At 52.4% G+C, this 19,388-nt stretch overlaps 1 protein-coding gene across 5 annotated transcripts in view; it reads right to left on the reverse strand.

Annotated features, from left to right (window-relative positions):
• The window catches only part of ZDHHC3 (zDHHC palmitoyltransferase 3), a 39,831-nt gene that overhangs the window by 10,820 nt on the left and 9,623 nt on the right, over positions 1–19,388 (reverse strand). For 2 of the 5 annotated variants that reach the window (XM_079794418.1, XM_079794421.1), the window contains exons 2-7: positions 15,343–15,672; positions 9,167–9,291; positions 3,241–3,337; positions 2,639–2,720; positions 2,449–2,562; positions 249–379 (exon numbers count right to left, since the gene is read on the reverse strand). In XM_079794418.1, the coding sequence (XP_079650544.1) occupies positions 249–379; positions 2,449–2,562; positions 2,639–2,720; positions 3,241–3,337; positions 9,167–9,291; positions 15,343–15,648 (855 nt within the window). In that variant the 5' untranslated portion in view covers positions 15,649–15,672. The remainder of the gene's footprint in view (positions 1–248; positions 380–2,448; positions 2,563–2,638; positions 2,721–3,240; positions 3,338–9,166; positions 9,292–15,342; positions 15,673–19,388) is intronic. The other 3 variants (XM_079794420.1, XM_079794422.1, XM_079794419.1) reach the window with 2 other exon arrangements.

Consider the following 19,388-nt stretch of genomic DNA (forward strand, 5'->3'; position numbering starts at 1 on the left):
CTCCAGCTTGTGGCCCCAGATGGGAGGTGTCCCAGTGCCCAGCAGAGCGGCACACAGACAGAACCCTCACGGGAGCATGGGAGGACCTGTGACCAAGGGGACCTCTCACCAAGGCTGCTGGGCCCATTGCTGGTGTGACGGCATGCCAGCCCCCAGGGGGAGGACGCACGTGTGCATGAAGATCAGTGTCCCTGCAAATGGGGGATGTGCCCCGCACCCGGGTCTGTGCAGGCCGCCCTCCTGCTCACCGTCTCGTCCGTGCAGATGGAGTGCACCTGGGTTCCGAACATCACCGACGTGAAAATGAGGAAGAGCAGCCCCTCGAAGCACAGCAGGATGAGGAGGATCACCGTGGTGGGCGGCGAGAAGTAGCTGCACTCTGCGAACAAGGGGCACAGGCTCAGGGCTGCGGCCCGATGCCCACCGCCCCAGGCCCCCTCTGCCCCAAGTCCCCGGTGGGTCCTCCTGGGTGCCACGTCTCTGGCCTCCAGGCCTCAGTGAGGCCCTCCCCACCCCACCTGGTTGCACCTACACTCCCTATGGGAGCCCTCCTTGACTGGCTGGGCCCCGCCAGGGCCTCCCTAACACACACTAGCCCTCGCTCATTGCCGCTAACCGCTAGCAGGCCACCTGCTCCAGCCCAGGCCTGGCTCGCAAGCCCTCTCCACTGAGAGCTCAGCAGCGCTCGGCCTCCGAGCCTCTGCTCTTGCTCTGCACGTGCTGAGCAGCTCCATCCTGCAGGCCTGGCTCAGGTCGGAACAAGGCCCTGCTCAGAACACCCTGCAGGCTGCCTGGCTCCCAGGGGCATTAAGAAAACGGCCCGTCAGCTCCATTCCGAAGACAGAGACACGGCCTCACGGACGGTGACTCTCATTACTGCCCAGGTCCGTTAGCCCGACGACGGGATGGTGTCTGTGATGATAAAATGTCCTTGTCAGACCTCACCAGCGAGCCAAGGCCACACCTGGAGTTGACCTGCATCCCAGGGGCCTAGCTGAATGCGGTCCGTTCAGAATGTTCACCAAGGAACCTGCTAGTGGCCCCCAGCTGTGCAGGACCATGACCTCCGGAACCCACCCCCACCCCCCCACCTACCCACTCACTGACCTCCTGTCTGGCTTGTGCTAGAACTGTGCTAGTCAGGAAAGCAGGGAGACAGTGCTATGGACGGAACTGTGTCCCCTCAATTCCTGTGTTGAGCCCCAGCCCCCAGTGTAGTGGGTTCAGAGACGGGCCTTTGGAAGACGAGGGTAGATGAGGTCGTGATGGGATTAGTGCCCATTCAGAAGAGACACCAGGACGCTTGCTGTTCCCTCCCTGCCCTGTGAGGATTCAGGAGGAGGTGGCCACCTGCAAATCAGGAGTCCCTGCCTCAGGAGCCCAACTGGCGGGCACCTCGCCCTGGACTTCCCAGTGCCAGAGCTGTGAGCAGGAAGTGTGTGAGCCGCCCAGTCTACGGTGCCGTTAGGGCAGCTCACAGGGTTCTCTTCCCCCAGGTGAGGCCCAGCCAGACAGCTGGGCAGGGCCAGGGAGAGCAGAGGGGGCGGGTGCAAACTGTGACACAGGGGAAACCTCTTAGTATCCTGTTGGAGCTACGGATACCGTCCTTTTCATAGCCTCATGAGTTCTTTTATTTTTTTTAAAATGTTTTTATTGATTTTAGAGATAGAGGAAGGGAGAGGGTTAGACAGAAACATGGATGACAAAGAAACATCAATTGGCTGCCTCCTGCACGCCCCCTACTGGGGATTGAGCCCACAACCTGGGCGTGTGCCCTGACGGGAATTGAACTGTGACCTTCTGAGCCACGCCAGGACCATTGAACCATGCTGGCCGGGCAGCCTCAGAGTCATGAGAAACAATAACAGCAAGAAAATGCCCAAGAAGTCAGCACGTGCAGGAAGAACAAAACTTCTAATGGACGGTGAAGTGAAAAAAGGGGCCCATCGAGGGGGAAACAGAAATACGATGTTTCTGCTCAAGGCGTCTGTCTCTCAGGTTGTGTGTGTGAAAGATCTAGCTCAGCAGGCGGCCTTTTAACTCCGTTAGCATCTAATCACTTTTTATATTTTTATTCTCCTTTTAAATTTCATTTATTTTTTCAGCATCTATATTTTCCCTCATAATTTATATAATTTTCTGGTTGGAGTTCCTTCGTTGGCATTTACATTTAAATGGAATACTTCTAAAGCAGCAAGAATTTGTCTACAATCTTAATGTAAATTGGTGATCAAACAGTTAAAAGGCAACCACAAAAAAACAGAACATCTCCACATCCCAGGCAGGAAGTTAAAAATGAGTTTCTGTAAGACTGGACTGGGTGACCTTTGAATGAAGGGCTGTGGCTAAGGGCACGGACACCCACTCCCGGCCTCGCCGCCGGGCTGGGCCTGCACTCTCCCAGGGCACGCTCGGGCGGGCGAGGGTCTGCCCAGCTCTCTACTTTACCTGTGGAACTGACTTTAAGGGGCTGCGCTTTCTCCTGAAAGATTCGGGCCTCTGCTGTTCCTTCCCCGGTCAGTCCATGGGCTTGCAAGAGATCTAATAAATTGAGGGTGGCCCCTGGCGCCATGATGGAAATAAAGAGCCCGCCTGCTCGTGTCCCCCACCCCCGGAGGAGAGCCCTGACCACACTCACTTGTCCAATCTTCTTCGAAGCAATGTAGGAAGTGGAACCCCACCATGATGAGGGCGTGCAGGGAGATGAGAGCTATGTACATCTGCAATGAAAGCGGGCAGGCGTCACCGTGCGAACCCCGCACTCAGGAGCACCAGGGTGAGGGAGGACCAGGAGCAGGGCCAGAGGCACCTGGCCAACCCCCACTGTCCCCGCCCCAGCCCCGGGTCTGAGTGTGGGGACGAGAACAGTGCCCATCACCAGGTGTGACCTGGGCTCCGGATGGGCGGGGCTCCTGGGGGTCGCTCTTCTCACTGAGCAGTGAGGGTGCTGACTGCCAATGGCCCTTCCAGCCCTCATACTAAACACACCCCACCTACCTGCAGTCACCACCAAAACGGCTCCTTTAGCTACTCAGATAGGGCGCTGGCCCTCGCTTATAGCTAATCAACTTGAGTCCATTTTTTAGGAGCTCGAGCGAGTGCTCAGGAGCAGGTAGCCCTTGCTGAGCCGAGGCTGGCAGAGGCAGGTCCACACGCCGAGGAGCGTGCTCGGGTGCTGGGAACTTGGGGAAGGAAGTGCTCCGTGGTCCCGGGAGGGTGGGGCAGTCGGAAGGGACTTACTGTAAACAGGACGAAGTACTTCTGGTTGTTCTCGCCCACACAGTTATTGACCCAGGGACAGTGGTGGTCCATCTTCCGAATGCACCGCTTACACACACTGAAACAGCCACAGGCGGAGCGTTAGCAGGGGCCTGGCCTCCTGCTAGGTGTGGGCTGCAGGGGCTGCAGGTCCTAGTCACCCACCAAGGCCTCTTGCTGGACACACAGTGGGTGGAACTGACGTGGCGTGGCTGCTCTCGACGCGACATTGAGCTGAGAAGGTGGTTTATTGAGAGGACACATGAAGCAGCAGTTTCAAAAACTTGAGGAGATGGGATACAGAAAACAGGGCTCCCAATCCCCCAGAACGACCCAAATCCAGAGGGTGGGGTGGAGCTTCCCAGGTGGGCGGAGCTTCCAGGGAGGGTGTGGCTGCGGGAAGGGAAAGCCGGAAGAGTTCAGAGCTGGGTCAAGTGCAGAACCTCTCAGGGCAGCAGGAAGCCCCCCTCCAAGAACCTTTCAGCTCCCAGATAACATCCACTCGGCCAGAAAAAGCACAAAAGTCACTTAAGCTCAAGTGTTGATCGGATGATCTAATTTTCAAATTGCTAACTTTTTACTAGGATCACTTTTGGAAGGTTGCAAGCTTATTTGATAGCAAACGCCCTCCCTACCCTTTCTGGACAATACAAAGTAGTAACAGGAAACAAGAGAACAAGGCGAATGGGGGCTTGAAAGCAAGTACTTTCCAAAGCTCAAGTTTAGAAAGACCCACTTGACAATAGATGGATTCACCAAGATTGTTCCCCTTTCAAATCATTAAAACAGGCTCCTTAACATTTATCTCGGGGTATTATTTGTTTAAAACAGTCGGGCCCGGTCGGAGTGGCTCAGTGCTTGAGCGTCAATCCATGAACCAAGAGGTCACTGGTTCGATTCCCAGTCGGGGCACATGCCCAGGTTGTGGGCTCGATCTCCCGTAGAGGCCATGCACGAGGCAGCCGATAGAGGATGTTCTCTCTCATTGATGTTTCTCTCTATATCCCTCTCTCTAAAAAAAAGAAAAAAATCAATGAGAACATATTTTAAAAAACACAGTTGGAATTACTATAAATACAACCTCAGAAATAATACAAGTCCTTTTTTGAAAGTCCCTTAGTTCACACCAGCTTTTCTTCCCACCAGTTTCCATAACTAACTTTATCTCGGGCTCTTACAGTGCCCAGCGGGCTGTGGTGGGGGACTCTGCAGGAAGGGTTGGCCTCGGGGTGCTGCTCGGAGGAGAAGGGCTACATCGGTTCACACGGGGGTGCTGTTTGCACAGGTCTGGCGGAGGGCACGGAAGGCGCGGAGGGACTCTGTGGATGTGGAGGTGAGCCTTCCGAGCCTCCTGGCCAGGAGCCCAGCGCCCTCTGAGGGAGGCTCCACTTCGAGGCCACGCAGGCTGAGCTGCAGGCCCCACCCCAGGGAGGAGATGTGGCCTTTTCTAAGCTGTGAGCTCTGGGGCAAGGCAGACCTGGGCCAACCTCTGGGCCTCCCTCCGGCTCCCCATCCGCAGGAAGCACTGACGAAAGGAAGCAGCAGGCAGGCACTGGGCCTGGCTCAGCCGAGCGCCGGTCATTCTGGTCTCCACTGTTCTCTACACTGCAAAGGGTCCTGCCAGCACGTCAGAAAGGGGCGCACCTCTGAGATGCTGGCCCAGCTCCAGAATCCCCCTGGGCCAGGAGGGCAGGGCGAGAAGGCAGGCACGAGGGCACGGAGGAAGTGAAGAGAAAGTCGGGTACCAGCACCCCCACTACCTGTTCTCTCTGCATGTGTGTTACCAATTAAAAAAGGTAAGAGCCCTGGCCAGGTGGCTCAGCTGGTTGGAGTGTCATCCTGCACACCAAAAGGCTGGGGTTCAGTTCCCAGTCAGGGCACGAACGCGAGGCAACCCCAATCAATGTTGCTTTCTCACGGCGATGTTTTCTCTTTTTTTAAAAATATATTTTTAATTGATTTTTTTACAGAGAGGAAGGGGGGGGGAGAGAGAGAGAGAGAGAGAGAGAGAGAGAGCCAGAAACATCGATGAGAAAGAACATCCATCAGCTGCCTTCTGCATATCCCCTAATGGGGACGTGCCCGCAACCAAGGTACATGCCCCTGACCGGAATCGAACCTGGGATCCTTGAGTCCGCAGGCCGACGCTCTATCCACTGAGCCAAACCGGCTAGGGCTCTCTTTCTCTTTAAAAAAAATAAAATAAAGCATATCCTCGGGTGAGGAATAAAAACACACAGGAATAATACATACGGGGTGGGCAAAGGCAGGCTTACAGTTGTGAGTATATGAAACAGCGTTCATTCTTTATTATTTACTAATGAATATATTGTTCATCTTTATTACACCTGTAAACACTCTGTCCACCCTGTATTTCAATGGGTAGCACTTGTTCCTGATACAAATTTTAAAAGTACAGACAAGCAGACAGTGAGGAGTGATGCCCCCTGCATCCTGGGCCTCAGCCACAGGCCCCACACCCCTCCCCCACGGAGCCACCAGGCCCCACACCCCTCCCCCACAGAGCCACCAGGCCCCACACCCCTCCCCCACAGAGCCACCAGGCCCCACACCCCTCCCCCACGGAGCCACCAGGCCCCACACCCCTCCCCCACGGAGCCACCAGGCCCCACACCCCTCCCCCACAGAGCCAGCAGGCCCCACACCCCTCCCCCACAGAGCCACCAGGCCCCACCAGGCCCCACACCCCTCCCCCACGGAGCCACCACTTAGAGCCCATTTCTTGTATGTCCTTCTGGGACAACCAGCTCTAGGGGGTCTTAGCCCCCCTGCCTGGGAGGAAACTCCTGAGGGTGCCGCCCCGCCCCCGCCCCAGCTCTAGGCTCCTGAGCAGTTTCTCTTCCGTCACACTTCTTTCTGAGAGGGTTTGAGTGGGCTCTGAGCAGTGTTTGTTCAGCAGCAGAAGTGCCCCTGGCCGGCAGCCTCTGGAAGCTGCCCAAGAGCTGACACGAGCTCTGTGGGCACCCGGGCTTTGTTCCTGCCTCTGCAGAGGCCGGTGCGCAGGGAAGCCAGCTTCACGGGCCCACGTCTCACCAGGCAGCCACACAGGAAGCGCCTCACCCTTCAGGAGCAGGGAGTCCGCCCGCTGGGAGCTGCACAACTTGGTCCAGAGCGGGTCCGTGTTTGCTGTTTGCAAGGACACGAAATGCCAAGATGGCACCTCTCCCTGAGCCCACGGAGGGGGGTGTTCAGAAGCAGGCTCTGGGCCAGGTGGTGGCATGTGAGTGCGTGTGCCAGGGGTGGGATGGGGGGGTCCATCTAGGCTGGTGGCTGGAGGCACTGTGCAGAGGCCGACCCCCCCACACCTCACAAAATGCCCAGCCTGAATGGGTTTAGACTGGGGACAGAGTCCCGAGGGCAAGGCCTGGAGGTGGGTCCTTGAGTGGGTGGGTGAAGGAACCCCACGGCCCGGGTGGTGACTGCCCACATTCTGCGGGGCTTCCTTGGCACTCAGCCCCGGAGCTGGCTGAGGCCCTCCTGCCCGCCCTGGTGCTGCCCACCATGGAGACAGCGTGTCCATGAGGGCCCGTGTCTCCCCACAGCGGCACTCACCAGACGGCACCATAGTGGACAGGTGCGCCTGCCAGCCTGGGGGGAGGCCCTGGGTCAGGGCCATGTCTAATCCACCATCACAGCCCAGAGCCCAACCCAGGCCCCTCAGAGCAGGGTCGGCCGAGTGGAGGCTCTGACTGTGGACGGGGAAAGAGCGAGGCTGGAAGCGGCTTCAGCACAGACTGGCTGCCCCAGGAAAGAGAAAAGGACACGGCCAGAGGCACCAAGTGGGTCAGGTGTGTTTTTACCTCACCCTCATTCGCTACAGTGAGAAGTGTAAGCACAAAGGCACCTCCCACGCCCTGTCCCGCTCAGGAAGTTCTGAGTAAGGCGGTGGAGAGAACCCTGTTCTCAGGCCCGACTCTGGGCTCTGGGCAAGGAAACCTGGCTTCTCCAATCCGCCTGCAGCCAGCCCTCACGTCTCAGGGCTGAGACCAGGTCTACACATTTGAAGAACACGAGAGCTGCGTACACCACGAGGAAGACAACAAGGATCTGGCAGGCGCCCCACGCAGTCCACAGCCGGCTCAGCCTCAGCCTCAGTGTGTCTATTGGGGGCCAGCAGGGGGAGAGGCTTTGCCAAGTCAGAGGTCTCCACCTCCCTGTCCAAGAACCTAACGCCGTGGTCGGCAAACTGCGGGGCGAGCCACATGCGGCTCTTTGGCCCCTTGAGTGTGGCTCTTCCACAAAATACCACGGCCTAGGCGAGTCTATTTTGAAGAAGTGGCGTTAGAATAAGTTTAAGTTTAAAAAATTTGGCTCTCAAAAGAAATTTCAATCGTTGTACTGTTGATATTTGGCTCTGTTGACTAAAGAGTTTGCCGACCACTGGCCTAACGCACACTAACACCTGGGCCATCCCCTTTACCATGGACAGCTCCCTCTGCAGACTTCCCTCCTGCCTCCAGGTTCCCAACCAGGACAAGCAGCCTGGGGTTCCGCGTGCCTCTCCTCAGAGGGAAGACCACCGCGTACACCGGGCTGGAGGGAACACCTACAGGCCCAGGTTCAGGGAGTATCGGTGGCGGCCACAGAGCTAGAGAGTGGAGTTTTCAATTCCACGGGATCTACTGGGAGGAGAGGAACCGAACAGCTGGCACAAGCACCTTGCCTGAGTGGGCAAGGCTGACACCAGCTTCTCTAACGAGGCAGCAGGCCTCTGGCTCGACCAGTCACAGCCCAACCCACCCGTGCGCTGGGGATTCTGCTTATTCAAAACTGTGGTCCCCGACGGCGTGGGCCACCACAAAGGAGCAGTTGTTAGGACACATTTCCTGAGTCAGGAGCAGGCGGCACACGGGCACCCGCCCCCGAGTTCATCTGAGCCAGCAGCCCGTTTTGCTGGCTGACGTGTTTACTAGCTTTCAGGAATACCTCCCTCGGTCCTGGGAGAGAGGGAGGAGGCGGCAGGAGAATGCCGGGCTCATGGAAGAACGAGAAAACCACTTCACCTCACTCAGGGAGTCATTTCTCTGAGAGTGAGCATGAAGACGGAAGTCAGGTGACTGATAGGAGACGTGGGCTGAGGCGCCGGGACACAGCCAGTGCTCAGCAGCTGCCCGGGGACCCGGAACGCTGGAGGCTGCGCTCTCCCGAGAGGGGGGCAGTGAGACCCCACAGAAATGCCCCCTCGCAGTCGCTCGCATCCCCCGACTGGCAAGGATGACCTCCCGCCATCAGGAGCTGGTTCACTCCCTGAAAGCTCCCCCCGACCACACCAGTCTGAAAAGGGACCAAGGGCCAGGTCTGCATTGCTGTAATTGAGCATTTAGTTCCCTGTAATGATCAAGTGCACTTTTTAGCTGGATGTCATCAAAGAAATCTGAAAACCGAAAGGGCAAACTCATCATCGATGAGAAGGGCAATGGCTTATGGGCTGAATCCCACAATGTCGTGGCCTCTTGAAGTTTCGTTTTAAAGAAAAGCCTTCCATCAGGACGACCCTTCATTTCCCTGTAAACTGCAGGGCAAACCTCTTAAATGGGTCAAGGACTAGACATGCAGAGAATGCCTTCCTACAGCCTTTCTCAAATGCCTTTCCTAAGCAGCAAGGCTGTGAGGAGAAAGAGCAGGAATCTCCTGGATTTTACAGATTCAGAAACAAAGGCGGAGTCAAGGGCCTGCCCAGGTGTGGCAGAGCCGAGTCTTGAGACAGGTGTCCTGAGCCAAAACCACATGCCCTTTTCCTTCTAGTGAGCTCCTGAGGCTCCAGAGGGAGACTCAGGGTCACTCGGCGCCCAGAGCGGGCATGTTCAGCAGTCCTGTTGCTGATGGCCCTGGGGCGGGGGGGGGGGGAGTGTGTGTGCATGAGAGTGTCTGTGTGGCACGCGCGTACCTGCAGTGATGCGCTCGGTCGGGCTTGATGCTGCAGCACTTGGGACACTTGTACACCACCTGGCCGGGCTTCAGTTGTAAACTCTCGATGAATTCTTTAGTGGCATTTCCTTTGGGCACTGCCCCCTGTACGAAAGAGGAAAGGCCTCAGGGTTGGCTAGGGGTTCCAGCACTCCACAGTCGGCAGTCATTTCAAAGGAGCAATTACACACACATCCTGACACATGGACTCTGTTAAGAATTACCCAGGGATGAGGCAGGTGCACCCCAACGTGTGGACTCTGTGGTCAGAATTATGCCAACACCAATGACTGTATATTGACAATTTCCCCCAGGAATTGCCAAAAAGTGAACACATGAGTGCTCATCTCATCATTTCATACCCTTTCAACTGAAGTATTTCTCATTAACAATTTTTCTAAAAGTTAAAAAAGTAGTAGAAAAAAATCTGGACTGCAAAATGCAGCCAGATGCCAGAAAAGCCTGTAACAGAAATTTTAAGAAGCAAACAAACTGGTAGGCAAGGACTGGATGGTATGTACAACGCTAGTCAGGACATAGTTTCACATTAAATAGCCATAAAGCACACAGCTACTGACACGGGAAACACCCATGATAGACTGTTAAAGGGAAAGCAGACTTCCAAACAGTAAATAGACTGTAAGCCTGTTTTGGCAAAGATCTTCTATACACATACATAAAAAGACAAAGATACACGCAAAAGTATTAATGATTATCCAACATAGTAGAATCACAAGAACATCTTATTTTCTTGACTATCTTTCTTAAATGTTCTATTATAAGCATGTGACCTTTGCAATTCAAAAAGCTCATTAAATATACAATCAAAAAAAGACACCTCAGGAAGGAGCTACCTGGAGCAGGACTATGACCAACTTTCCTGAGGTTTGTAACCACAATGCTGAGACCGCTGAGGGCCCTTGAGGCATCAGCGGAGGGTCGGGGTCTGGAAGTCTGGCTCACAGGGAAGGCGGGGCCCAACCACCTAGACGAGCAGACTTTAAAGGGGCCTGCGGAGGACACGGGCCAGGCAGAGGAGAGGGTCCTACAAAAGCCATAAACCAACCAACCAACCAACCAACAAACAAACAAAAAACACAACACTAAGCTATATACCTGAAACCAATACAAAATAAAATTGAAAGTAAAAATCAAAACAAAGAACTCTGAAATGTTCTGTGAAGGTACAATCTACTCATTACACACAATGGAGACGAATGTGGAAATCTCTAGAGCCATTTCCTGGCCCAGAGTCCATGGGCGGCCACCACAACCCCGCCTCCTCACCAGTGGCCCCAGGCCACACCCAGCCAGAACCCATCTCTGGGCCTTTGTGCTCGCTTGTATTTGTCTTGTAACAACTACCATTTAATTACACCCTAATTCCTGGAGGACAATGTCTTTCAACTTGCAGCCCAGGAGCAGGTATTAATAAACCCACGCTGAACGATAATGATGATCCAACAGACATTTATTGAGTGCTTATATGCTAGGCACAGTTCCGAGTGCTTTGCTGTATTTTGCCAGTTAATTCTGACAATAGACCTATGAGGTAGAGACTATGCTATTCCTCATTGTAGAGATGAGGTAACTAAAGCAGAGAAGTTAAGCAAGTTCCCAAGATCAGATGGCCATCCAAGTCTAGAACCTATGCCTCCATCAGAAGGCAACAGGTATTTGTCAGATATTTTTATTAAGTGATTTGAAGAGGCTTTTTTTTTTTTAGTGCCCTGATGCCATCCTATCATTCTCCTGCCAACAACTGTATCAACATACTCACTGTGATTGAAATAGCCTAGGACAGTGGTCGGCAAACTGCGGCTCGCGAGCCACCGCGGTTTGCTGCTCTGTTGACTAATGAGTTTGCTGACCACTGACCTAGACTCTCGATTCCAATAATTACAGGCTGTTGTTGTTCCTTGTGATTAAGCCCCTATCCCAGTGATCGGCAAACCCAAACTGAGCCAAAGTTTGCCGACCACTGGCCTAGGATAATAAGGCCTGCTTCAGGATGCAGCTAGGACAGCAGGAAAATGTAAGAAGGACACAATGCAAAGCCATGGAGACGGGCTCTGAAGAAACACCAACGGTTCCAAGGACTCAACCGTCCCATTCATTTCAAGCAACAAGGACGAAGCCTGCACACATTGTTTCAGGGGCCATGGGATGCACACACCTGCTGGTCTAAGCAGAAATGCTCTCATAGCTCTGACAGGCTGTGTCCCAGGGCCACCTGGCTCCTCCACAGATAGGTAGGAAGTAGGTAATCCCCAACTGGTCACTCTCCTCTCTCTCGAGCCAGAAGACTTTCGGTTGGCATTGATAAGTTGCTCAGTGGCAGTATGAGAAGTTGCAGAGCATGAGGGAGAACAAAGCACCCCACTCAAATGAACCCCGAGGCAAGTCCCCTGATCCTACACAGGGAATGTGGCAACACCTTTGGGCAAGATGGGCACGGCCCTTCTATAGCAGAACGTGGCTGGGAGGACCCAGTGCCCGTCCTCTTCTGTGTTCCCAGGGCCGGACATCATGCTGCCCTGCTCCTGGCCCCAGTAAATACCTGCTACCTGATTCTTCCCCGAGAGGGACCCCAGAAAGGAATACCAACTGCACATTGAAATGAGCCCTGAGCTCCACAGATGACTTTTGGCAGCAGAAACAAGAATCAGTGACCTGCAGTGGTCAGAGATTGTCAAGTGAAGTCTGTTTACAGCAAGGAATTCACAAGGGGGACTGAAGGGAAGGAGGAGGAGGGGGAGCGGCAGGCAGGCAGATGGATTCCCTTTTCCATAGCAATGAATTGCATTATAGTCCTCCTTGACTCAAGTCTAAGGTTTGAGATAATTTACAATGAGGTTAATAAATTATTAGGTCCAAAGAATGGAAGAATACCAAAAAATGCTGATTGTAAGGATGTACACAAGTGCCGGGGTTGTCTAGTGCTTGGCTTTGAGCTTCCTGGCAGTCAGGACAAAAAGCAACAAGCTCTGGCTCTCAGCTTTAAGCTGGGAGACAGATACTCTCCCAGATCTCCATTTTAAAGGGAATCAATCCCTCAGGAATTCACAGGATGAGGAATTAAAATGTGCTTGTAACTGGGAAAGAAAAAGTGGTGAAATTGGGAGGGAGGAAAGGAGAGAGAGGTACCAAGACAAGGGTTTCTGAGTCCAGGGTGTCTGGGCAGGTGGAGCCACTCTAGACTTAAGTGTTTCAGGAACACGGAGAGCTCCTTTGATGACATTACACAACCTGAGCGGGCAAGGAGGAGGCACCTGACATCACACGCCAGTCTGACTCGTTCCTGCCCACGCTCATGCCACCTCCAGACCAGCCCCCTGCCCAGTGAGGCACCTGCCCCACTGTGTGTCTGTCCCCTTCCCTCTCCTTACAGGCCTGTCCTTTATCCCATTCCTCAAATGGGTAAATTTCTTGTGAGTCACTTCCCTTTTCTGCTCAAGCTCTACGTGGCCTCATTTACTAGCTGCTCACTAAATGGTCCAGAAAATGTGGTGGCTGCAATTGTTTTGATGTTACATTTGGAATAAGAATCTCAAAGGTGAAAGTGGTACAGTAACCATCTTGGGAAGACTATAAGATCTTTTTTTTAAAAAAAAACACTAAGAATAGTAATAAGCCAAAATCATATACAATGTATACATTGTCATACATTGTTTATAACCTTAGGGTGTAACTTTCTGAAAGTTATAGGCAGCATGAATCCTTGAGATACAAACATATAAATCTTTTTAGGGAACTTAGAACCATACAGAGGCTCCTTTCTAAAAACAGACTCCTCCTTTGGTGTTAATGAGGCTGCAGGCCTTGATGAGAAAGCAGGAATTGATCTGCTTTGTGTGTGTGATCTGGGCCCCCAACTCTGCTCCTGGGAAGCCCAGGGTGCCCCAGGGGCTCTCACCGCTGCAGCTCCCCTCTCTGTTTCCATACTGAGTTTTGCATAAGATGTCATGTGCTGGGATGGGGATAGGCAGGTGGCAGCATGAAAACCCAAGATGAGCCTGAGACACGGCCTGTCGGACATGCTTTGAGTTGCTCCCTTTACAATGGTAGATACTTGGCAGATACTTCTTATTTTTGCTCAGTTTTCTTTGGGGCCACCAGCAAAACACTCCCATGAGAAGTTGGCTGGAGTTTGGCTTCCATTCATTTGGGATTGGAAGCCCAGCAACATACCATAGTGAGGACCATTCTCTCCCGCCTCCAACTGCAAGGGGCCGGACTGAGGAGGCCCCTGGAGACAATGTGGGGGTAAAAGAACACACACACATGTGAGGGCAGCAGGAATGCCAGGGCCGAAGCCTCCCCACAGCCCCCAACATCCAGTTCCCTGATTCAGACACCTTCTCGAAACCAATGAGCTTGACACTCCACTCTGGTCCTGCCCCTCCACCAGCCCCAGACCTGGCTATCTGCTGCCTATCTGGCATCTCTGCTTACATGTAACGTAGACACAGTTTGGCCAGAACAAAAGCCTTGCTTTCTCTTCCCAAATCTATTCTCCCCAGACTCTCCCCGTTCAATACATGGCACCAGCAATCAATCCCCTGGCTGCTCAAGCCAAGAAGACTCTGGAAGGCACACTCTTTGATCTCTTTCCATTCTGTCAGCTCTTCTGAATGGCGGTTCTCAGACCTGGCTGAACCGGAGGGACTCCTGGGAGCTTTAAAGCATCCCAATACCCAGGGCCCCGCCCCAGACCAATTAGCGGGGACTCCCTGGGGGCAGGGCCCAGGCATCAGTACTTTTAAACGCTCCCCAAGGGATTCTAATGTACGGCCAGGCTTGAGAATTAGTGCTTAAAATATACTCCAAATCCAACAGCTTCTCTCCAGCTTCACTGTTCCCACCTTGGTCTGAGCCACATGCCTTGTGTGGACCACAGCAATACCTCTTATCTTCCTGCTTTACTTATCTCCACCCAACCCCCACCCCAAGCACAACACCTGCTCATATCATGCCTTTCTGATGGCTCCCACGGCATGCAGAACACAGACCAGAGTCCTCAGGAGGCCCCGGTCTCCTCCTCACTGCTGCCAGAGTGATCCCTGTAAAATGACAATCTGATCTTGTCACTCTTTTGTTTAACATCCTCAGGGGCTCTAGGCTGCCCCTCACACCCCACACCTGCCCTACATCTTAGGCACTCCACGCACACTGCCAACGCAGACACACTCTCCACCACGCCCCGGCCTGCCGGTGTGCCATCTCCCCAGACATGTGTATAAGACAAGGCACCGTCTGCACCGGCTGCTGACATGTAATTGAGCTGGGAGAGCGCTTTCCCTTGGGGCAGATTAACAGTCCATCACCGGAACCAGCAAGAACTGGAGCCCTTGGAGAAGGGACCCAGCATCTATACTGAGCTTTCCCTGGAGCGCACAGAACGGAAATCTGTGTGGCCACCGCCACCGCCACGAGGAGTGCTTTCCCTTTCTTATTTAAACACACTCGTCCCAAGTACCGAAACAATGAAGCCACGGGAGGTCTTTATCCAATAACGCACTCCAGCTTTCCCCACTCGGTAATGAACAGGAAGGGAGGACTTAACACCAGGGTACTTGGCATTCAGCAGCCACTTGCACAGCTTGGTATATTTAGCTAAGTCACCGGGGAGAAGACCACTGCTTTGCTCACGGACGTCCACCAGGAGGCACTTGCTGTGGCCTGACACAGCCTGCCCAGCTTTCCAGGAAAAGATGAGCCTCACCCCAAGGGAAGGCCATTCCCGTGCACATTCCTGGAACAGGATATGGCTTTAATTTCAAGCTCCCATCCTGTCTTTGCTGCAAAGCCCTGTCCTGACCCAGCTCCCAGCATGCTTTCTGCTCCTCACCTGGCCCCAGGTTTGATGGCTATGTGACTCATCTTTCTCACTAGAGGCTAGGCTTCCCCCAGAACAAACCCTGCCCCAGCAGGCCCCAGCAACGTACACACCAGTGTACAGACAGTACCATTCACCCAGGCAGGCAGGCTGTGGCAGACCGTGTTTCTGCAGGGGGACCTGTGTCCACTTCCCCGGCCCAGCCCTGGCCCTCCTGCTCTCCACATTCCTGAGGTCAGGCAGCATGCAGGCTGTGGCCACACCAGGGCCGGAGGAGGAGAGTGTGGGCTGGTCAAAACAAGCCCAGACATACTCACGGGGTCCGTCAGCATGGCCCGGCAGTGGGAGGCCAGGGCCAAGAAGGCCAGCAGGTTGAACAGAATTCCATTGATGATGCTGTATACGTAGTCTCGGGATGGAATCAGCATGACAAAGAGGACCACAAACTCCGCATAGAGGACCAGAAACCAGGTGACAATGGCACAGGCGATGCCGCAGCCATCGCGGATAAACCACATGGTTCCCGCAGGACCAGGGTAGGGAGGTGGGGCGCACTTCTCCGGCTGGAGGTATTCTGGCTTCCGCTCAATGTCTCGGAAGTGGTGGGTGGGGATAAGCATCATAAGCTATTCTGTCCATACTGGCATCTGGAAGAGAGAAGACCCAGACATTTGGTAACATCTTGTTATCAAGCTGATTGGACCATATGACCTTTCCAAGTGAGCCCGGAGTGTCTATGTGTCACCCACCAAACACAGGGTGGGGCAAAAGTAGGCTTACGGTTGTTCATATAGAGAATAATACAATAATAACACAAGAATAAACTCTGTTTCTCGTCCTCACAATTGTAAACCTATTTTTACCCCACCTGGTAAATAACTGATCCACCCCAACCCCTGCTTCCCTGCAGAAGAGCGCGGTGGAACAGAGATGATCAGTTACAACCACACTGCCCCACCCACGCCTGTGGCAGCATAACCCGCAGTCATCTGCAGCCTGAGGGTCATCTCGCCATAGCCTGTGTGCTCCATCCAACTGCCCTTCAGTGATCATAAATGGTGTGGTTTTCAGAAATGGAGGACCACTGGAAATAAACTTTAGAGCAATGCTCATGTTTAGATGCTTCCAGTGACTGAATTATGCCCACTGAATATCCAGAGCAGATGCCTGTAGTCTACCCTGACGGTTGCTCATTCTTGACTGCAGATAAGGCACTGGCTCGACTAAACTAGAGCTGCGGGCCCTTCCACTTGAGTAAATCTCAGGTAACTGGCTACTTCCTGTCGTAAGCACAATACCCATCCATTTATTTGGAAGGATTTCGAGTCATTACCAGGAACATTAGTTACTGGAGTATGTTAGGTAACCATGTCCTCAGGGGGAACGGGATTCACTGGGCTTGCCACCGCACACCAAGTGGCCTGTTCAGACCATTATCACTGTGACATCTCCTCCGTAAGGTTCTTTGTCTTCCTCCTCCATTCCTGGCTGCTGTCATTATGTGCCTAGAGTTACCAATCCTCCCAACATACCCTCTGTTTACTGCTGCTAACTGGCTGTGGGCTGGAAAGCAGTAAAGCAAGGCCTTGTCAGATTCGTTTGTGCAAGACGGGGACTCATGTTGGGCAGTAGGCCTTTAGGCCACACCCGCTATGCTCTCCCACCATTCAGTAGTTGTGGGCTGGAAGCCCCGTCCTTCCATTAGCCCGGTGCCTGCACATAGCAGCCTCTCACTACGTGTCCATCACACACGTGCATGAGTAAGATGCATGAGCTCTGTGAGCCCAGGCCCACCTCAGGGAGGCGTCGGCTAACTCTAGGGCTGGGCCATATTCTGGATGGTGGAGGTGCACCAAGTAGGACCATGAAGTAGGAAACCAGAATGTTCCGCCCTTGAACAATGTGGGACCAGAGTGCACTAGGAGTTCTGTTTTCGCATCACCCCTCATTGGTGAGTGAGAACCTGTGATCCGGGAAAGTGCCCAGCCAAGGGCATACCTGGCAGAGCTGCACTGAGTGTTGAACTGAAGGACACTTTAGTTTCAAAACATCCCAATCAAAACCAGTCAAGGCACACTGCTGTAAAAAGGTTTACTTAACCCCCAGGCCTCCAAAGGCAATGGAAGTAGCTCTTTAATAACGATTTATTTCTTAAATTAGCCAAATGAAAATCTGAGAAATATGGGGGGGGGGAGCCCACCTTGAAACAAATTGTACACATTCCCTTCACTCTGCCCCCAACAACAGAAAGGGCAAAGCTTCACCTCTTTTCCTCCAGTCCTTGGGGGTTGAGGGATGGTTCTTTGCCAAGGACCATTCCCCACGAGTCCTTGCTCAGAACTGGTTGCTCAGGCCTCTGGGGCAGGCACACAAGGAGGCTGGCGCACCCCAGAACCCACAATACCACTCCTGGCAGCCTCCCCTATCCTCAGGGGGCAGCCCTCACCAGTCCCTTCCCAGCGCCTTCGTCCCATTCCCTTGCCCTGTTGGCTCTCTAACATGCCTTTCATTCAATTCCATCTGACTCAAAAAGACATTCATGAAGCAGCCACTAAATGCAAGGAAATTGTGCAGGGGGCTCATACCCCAGGGATGAGGAGGACAATAATGTGTGTGTGCTGGCCTGCTCAGTCCTCTCCCAGATCCCAATCTGGTAAGACCAGTCTTACTTGCTTTTCCCCTGCTAACTTGAAAGTCCCATTTGTTTAGTTTTGTAGCCTGGTATCTGGCATGAGTGTATGCTCAAATCAGTATTTGAATAAGTGGATATGTAAATCAGACAGACACACCCCACAATAATCCTAAAACATAGGTTTCTAATGAGTAGCACAACAGAGAGCAAACAGTACCCCCCAAAACAAACACATACCCCAAAACCCAGAAGTGAGATACAGACTTTCTTGGCCAGGGCTTCTGAGGGGGCGGGATCTCACCGGCATGGAGCCAGGGGAAGCATACGGCTTAGACAAAGGCCGTGGAGTAAGTGGACCTGGGAGGCAGAGTGGAGGTGCTGGTGGGGTAGCTACATGAAATATTTACACACAGATTGGTTTAATAAACTCAAAATCAGGTGTAATTATTTTCCTTTGGCTTAGAGAATAGGATAATCCAAATACTCAAAAAAGTAAATGAATATTTAACATTTTAATACATATAGTATCATGTTGGATTGCTGTCAGGGGGGGCTGGTCTGGTATCCTCTTGAACTTGCCCCAAACATGGGCTTTGCACCTAAGCTAATTTTTACTAGCTAACTCAGTAAATAATCACTTAACAGGCCCACCGAAAGAAGGCAGCATATTTTCTGCTATTTCTACCGTAATTCTCCCTTGAAATTCATCCTAAGGAGTATATCCATAACCTATGGCAGTGATGGGCAACCTTTTAAGCTTGGTGTGTCAAACTTCACCAAAAAACTGAGCATAACTCGGGTAGTGTGTCACTTTGAGGAAAAAACTAACTCCAAGACTCTAGTCGCAAATGTTTCATCCTCAGGAGCAGCAAATGTTTCATCCTCGGCATGCGGCCGCGTGTCATCAGAAATGGCTACGCGTGTCAGTGCTGACACGCGTGTCATAGGTTCGCCATCACTGACCTATGGTTTCAATCCTGTGGTCTTAAGAATATGGTATTTGCCTCTTTAAAATCTTCTCCCATATCCAAGGAATTGACTAAAGTATCAGTGTTCACAGGCCAGCCACACAACTTCAAAGAACAGATGGGCTTTAAAATCAAATTTGATCATGTAGGAAATTAATTTATTTGGGCTAAAATTATCTTAATTTGTTGTAAGAATCCAAAAGAACTATAAATTTTATACCCATTTTAGGTGATTCTCAGAAAAACAATGAATGAACCATGAATTCACTGTTTGAAATGCCTCATAAAAAATACAGAATGAGTCACTAAACGTTTTTCAAAGGGTGTGGTCCAAAGGAAAGGTGCCTTATCTGCATTACAACCTGCAGCCAAGGAAGGTGCCCAGACAGGCAGAGTGCTCTGGCTTTACCCATGAGCTTACATTGTTTCTCCTCCTGCCTCCTGTCTGTCATACTTAACCTCCAACAAAAATTTTAAAAAGTAAACTATTGCACCCCCAAACCAAACTCTATAACACATTAAAGTTCATTGAGGGAACCAGGAAGTAGGAAGTTAAATGTGCCTTTTTGACTCATAACTGGTCACCTTCTTATAAAACCCATGCATGTACCCACTGGGACTCCTAACAATGGGTCTTCATTTCAGAACAAAGTCTGGTTTTGGCCAGGCTAACAGTTCCTACACTTACTACAACTGGCTCCTTTACCACCTCCCAGCTTTCTAGAACTATTAAAAAATACACACACCCACATAGAGGATGATA

This window comes from Cnephaeus nilssonii (assembly GCF_951640355.1).
Source record: "Cnephaeus nilssonii genome assembly, chromosome: 17".
Taxonomy (NCBI): Eukaryota; Metazoa; Chordata; class Mammalia; order Chiroptera; family Vespertilionidae; genus Cnephaeus; species Cnephaeus nilssonii.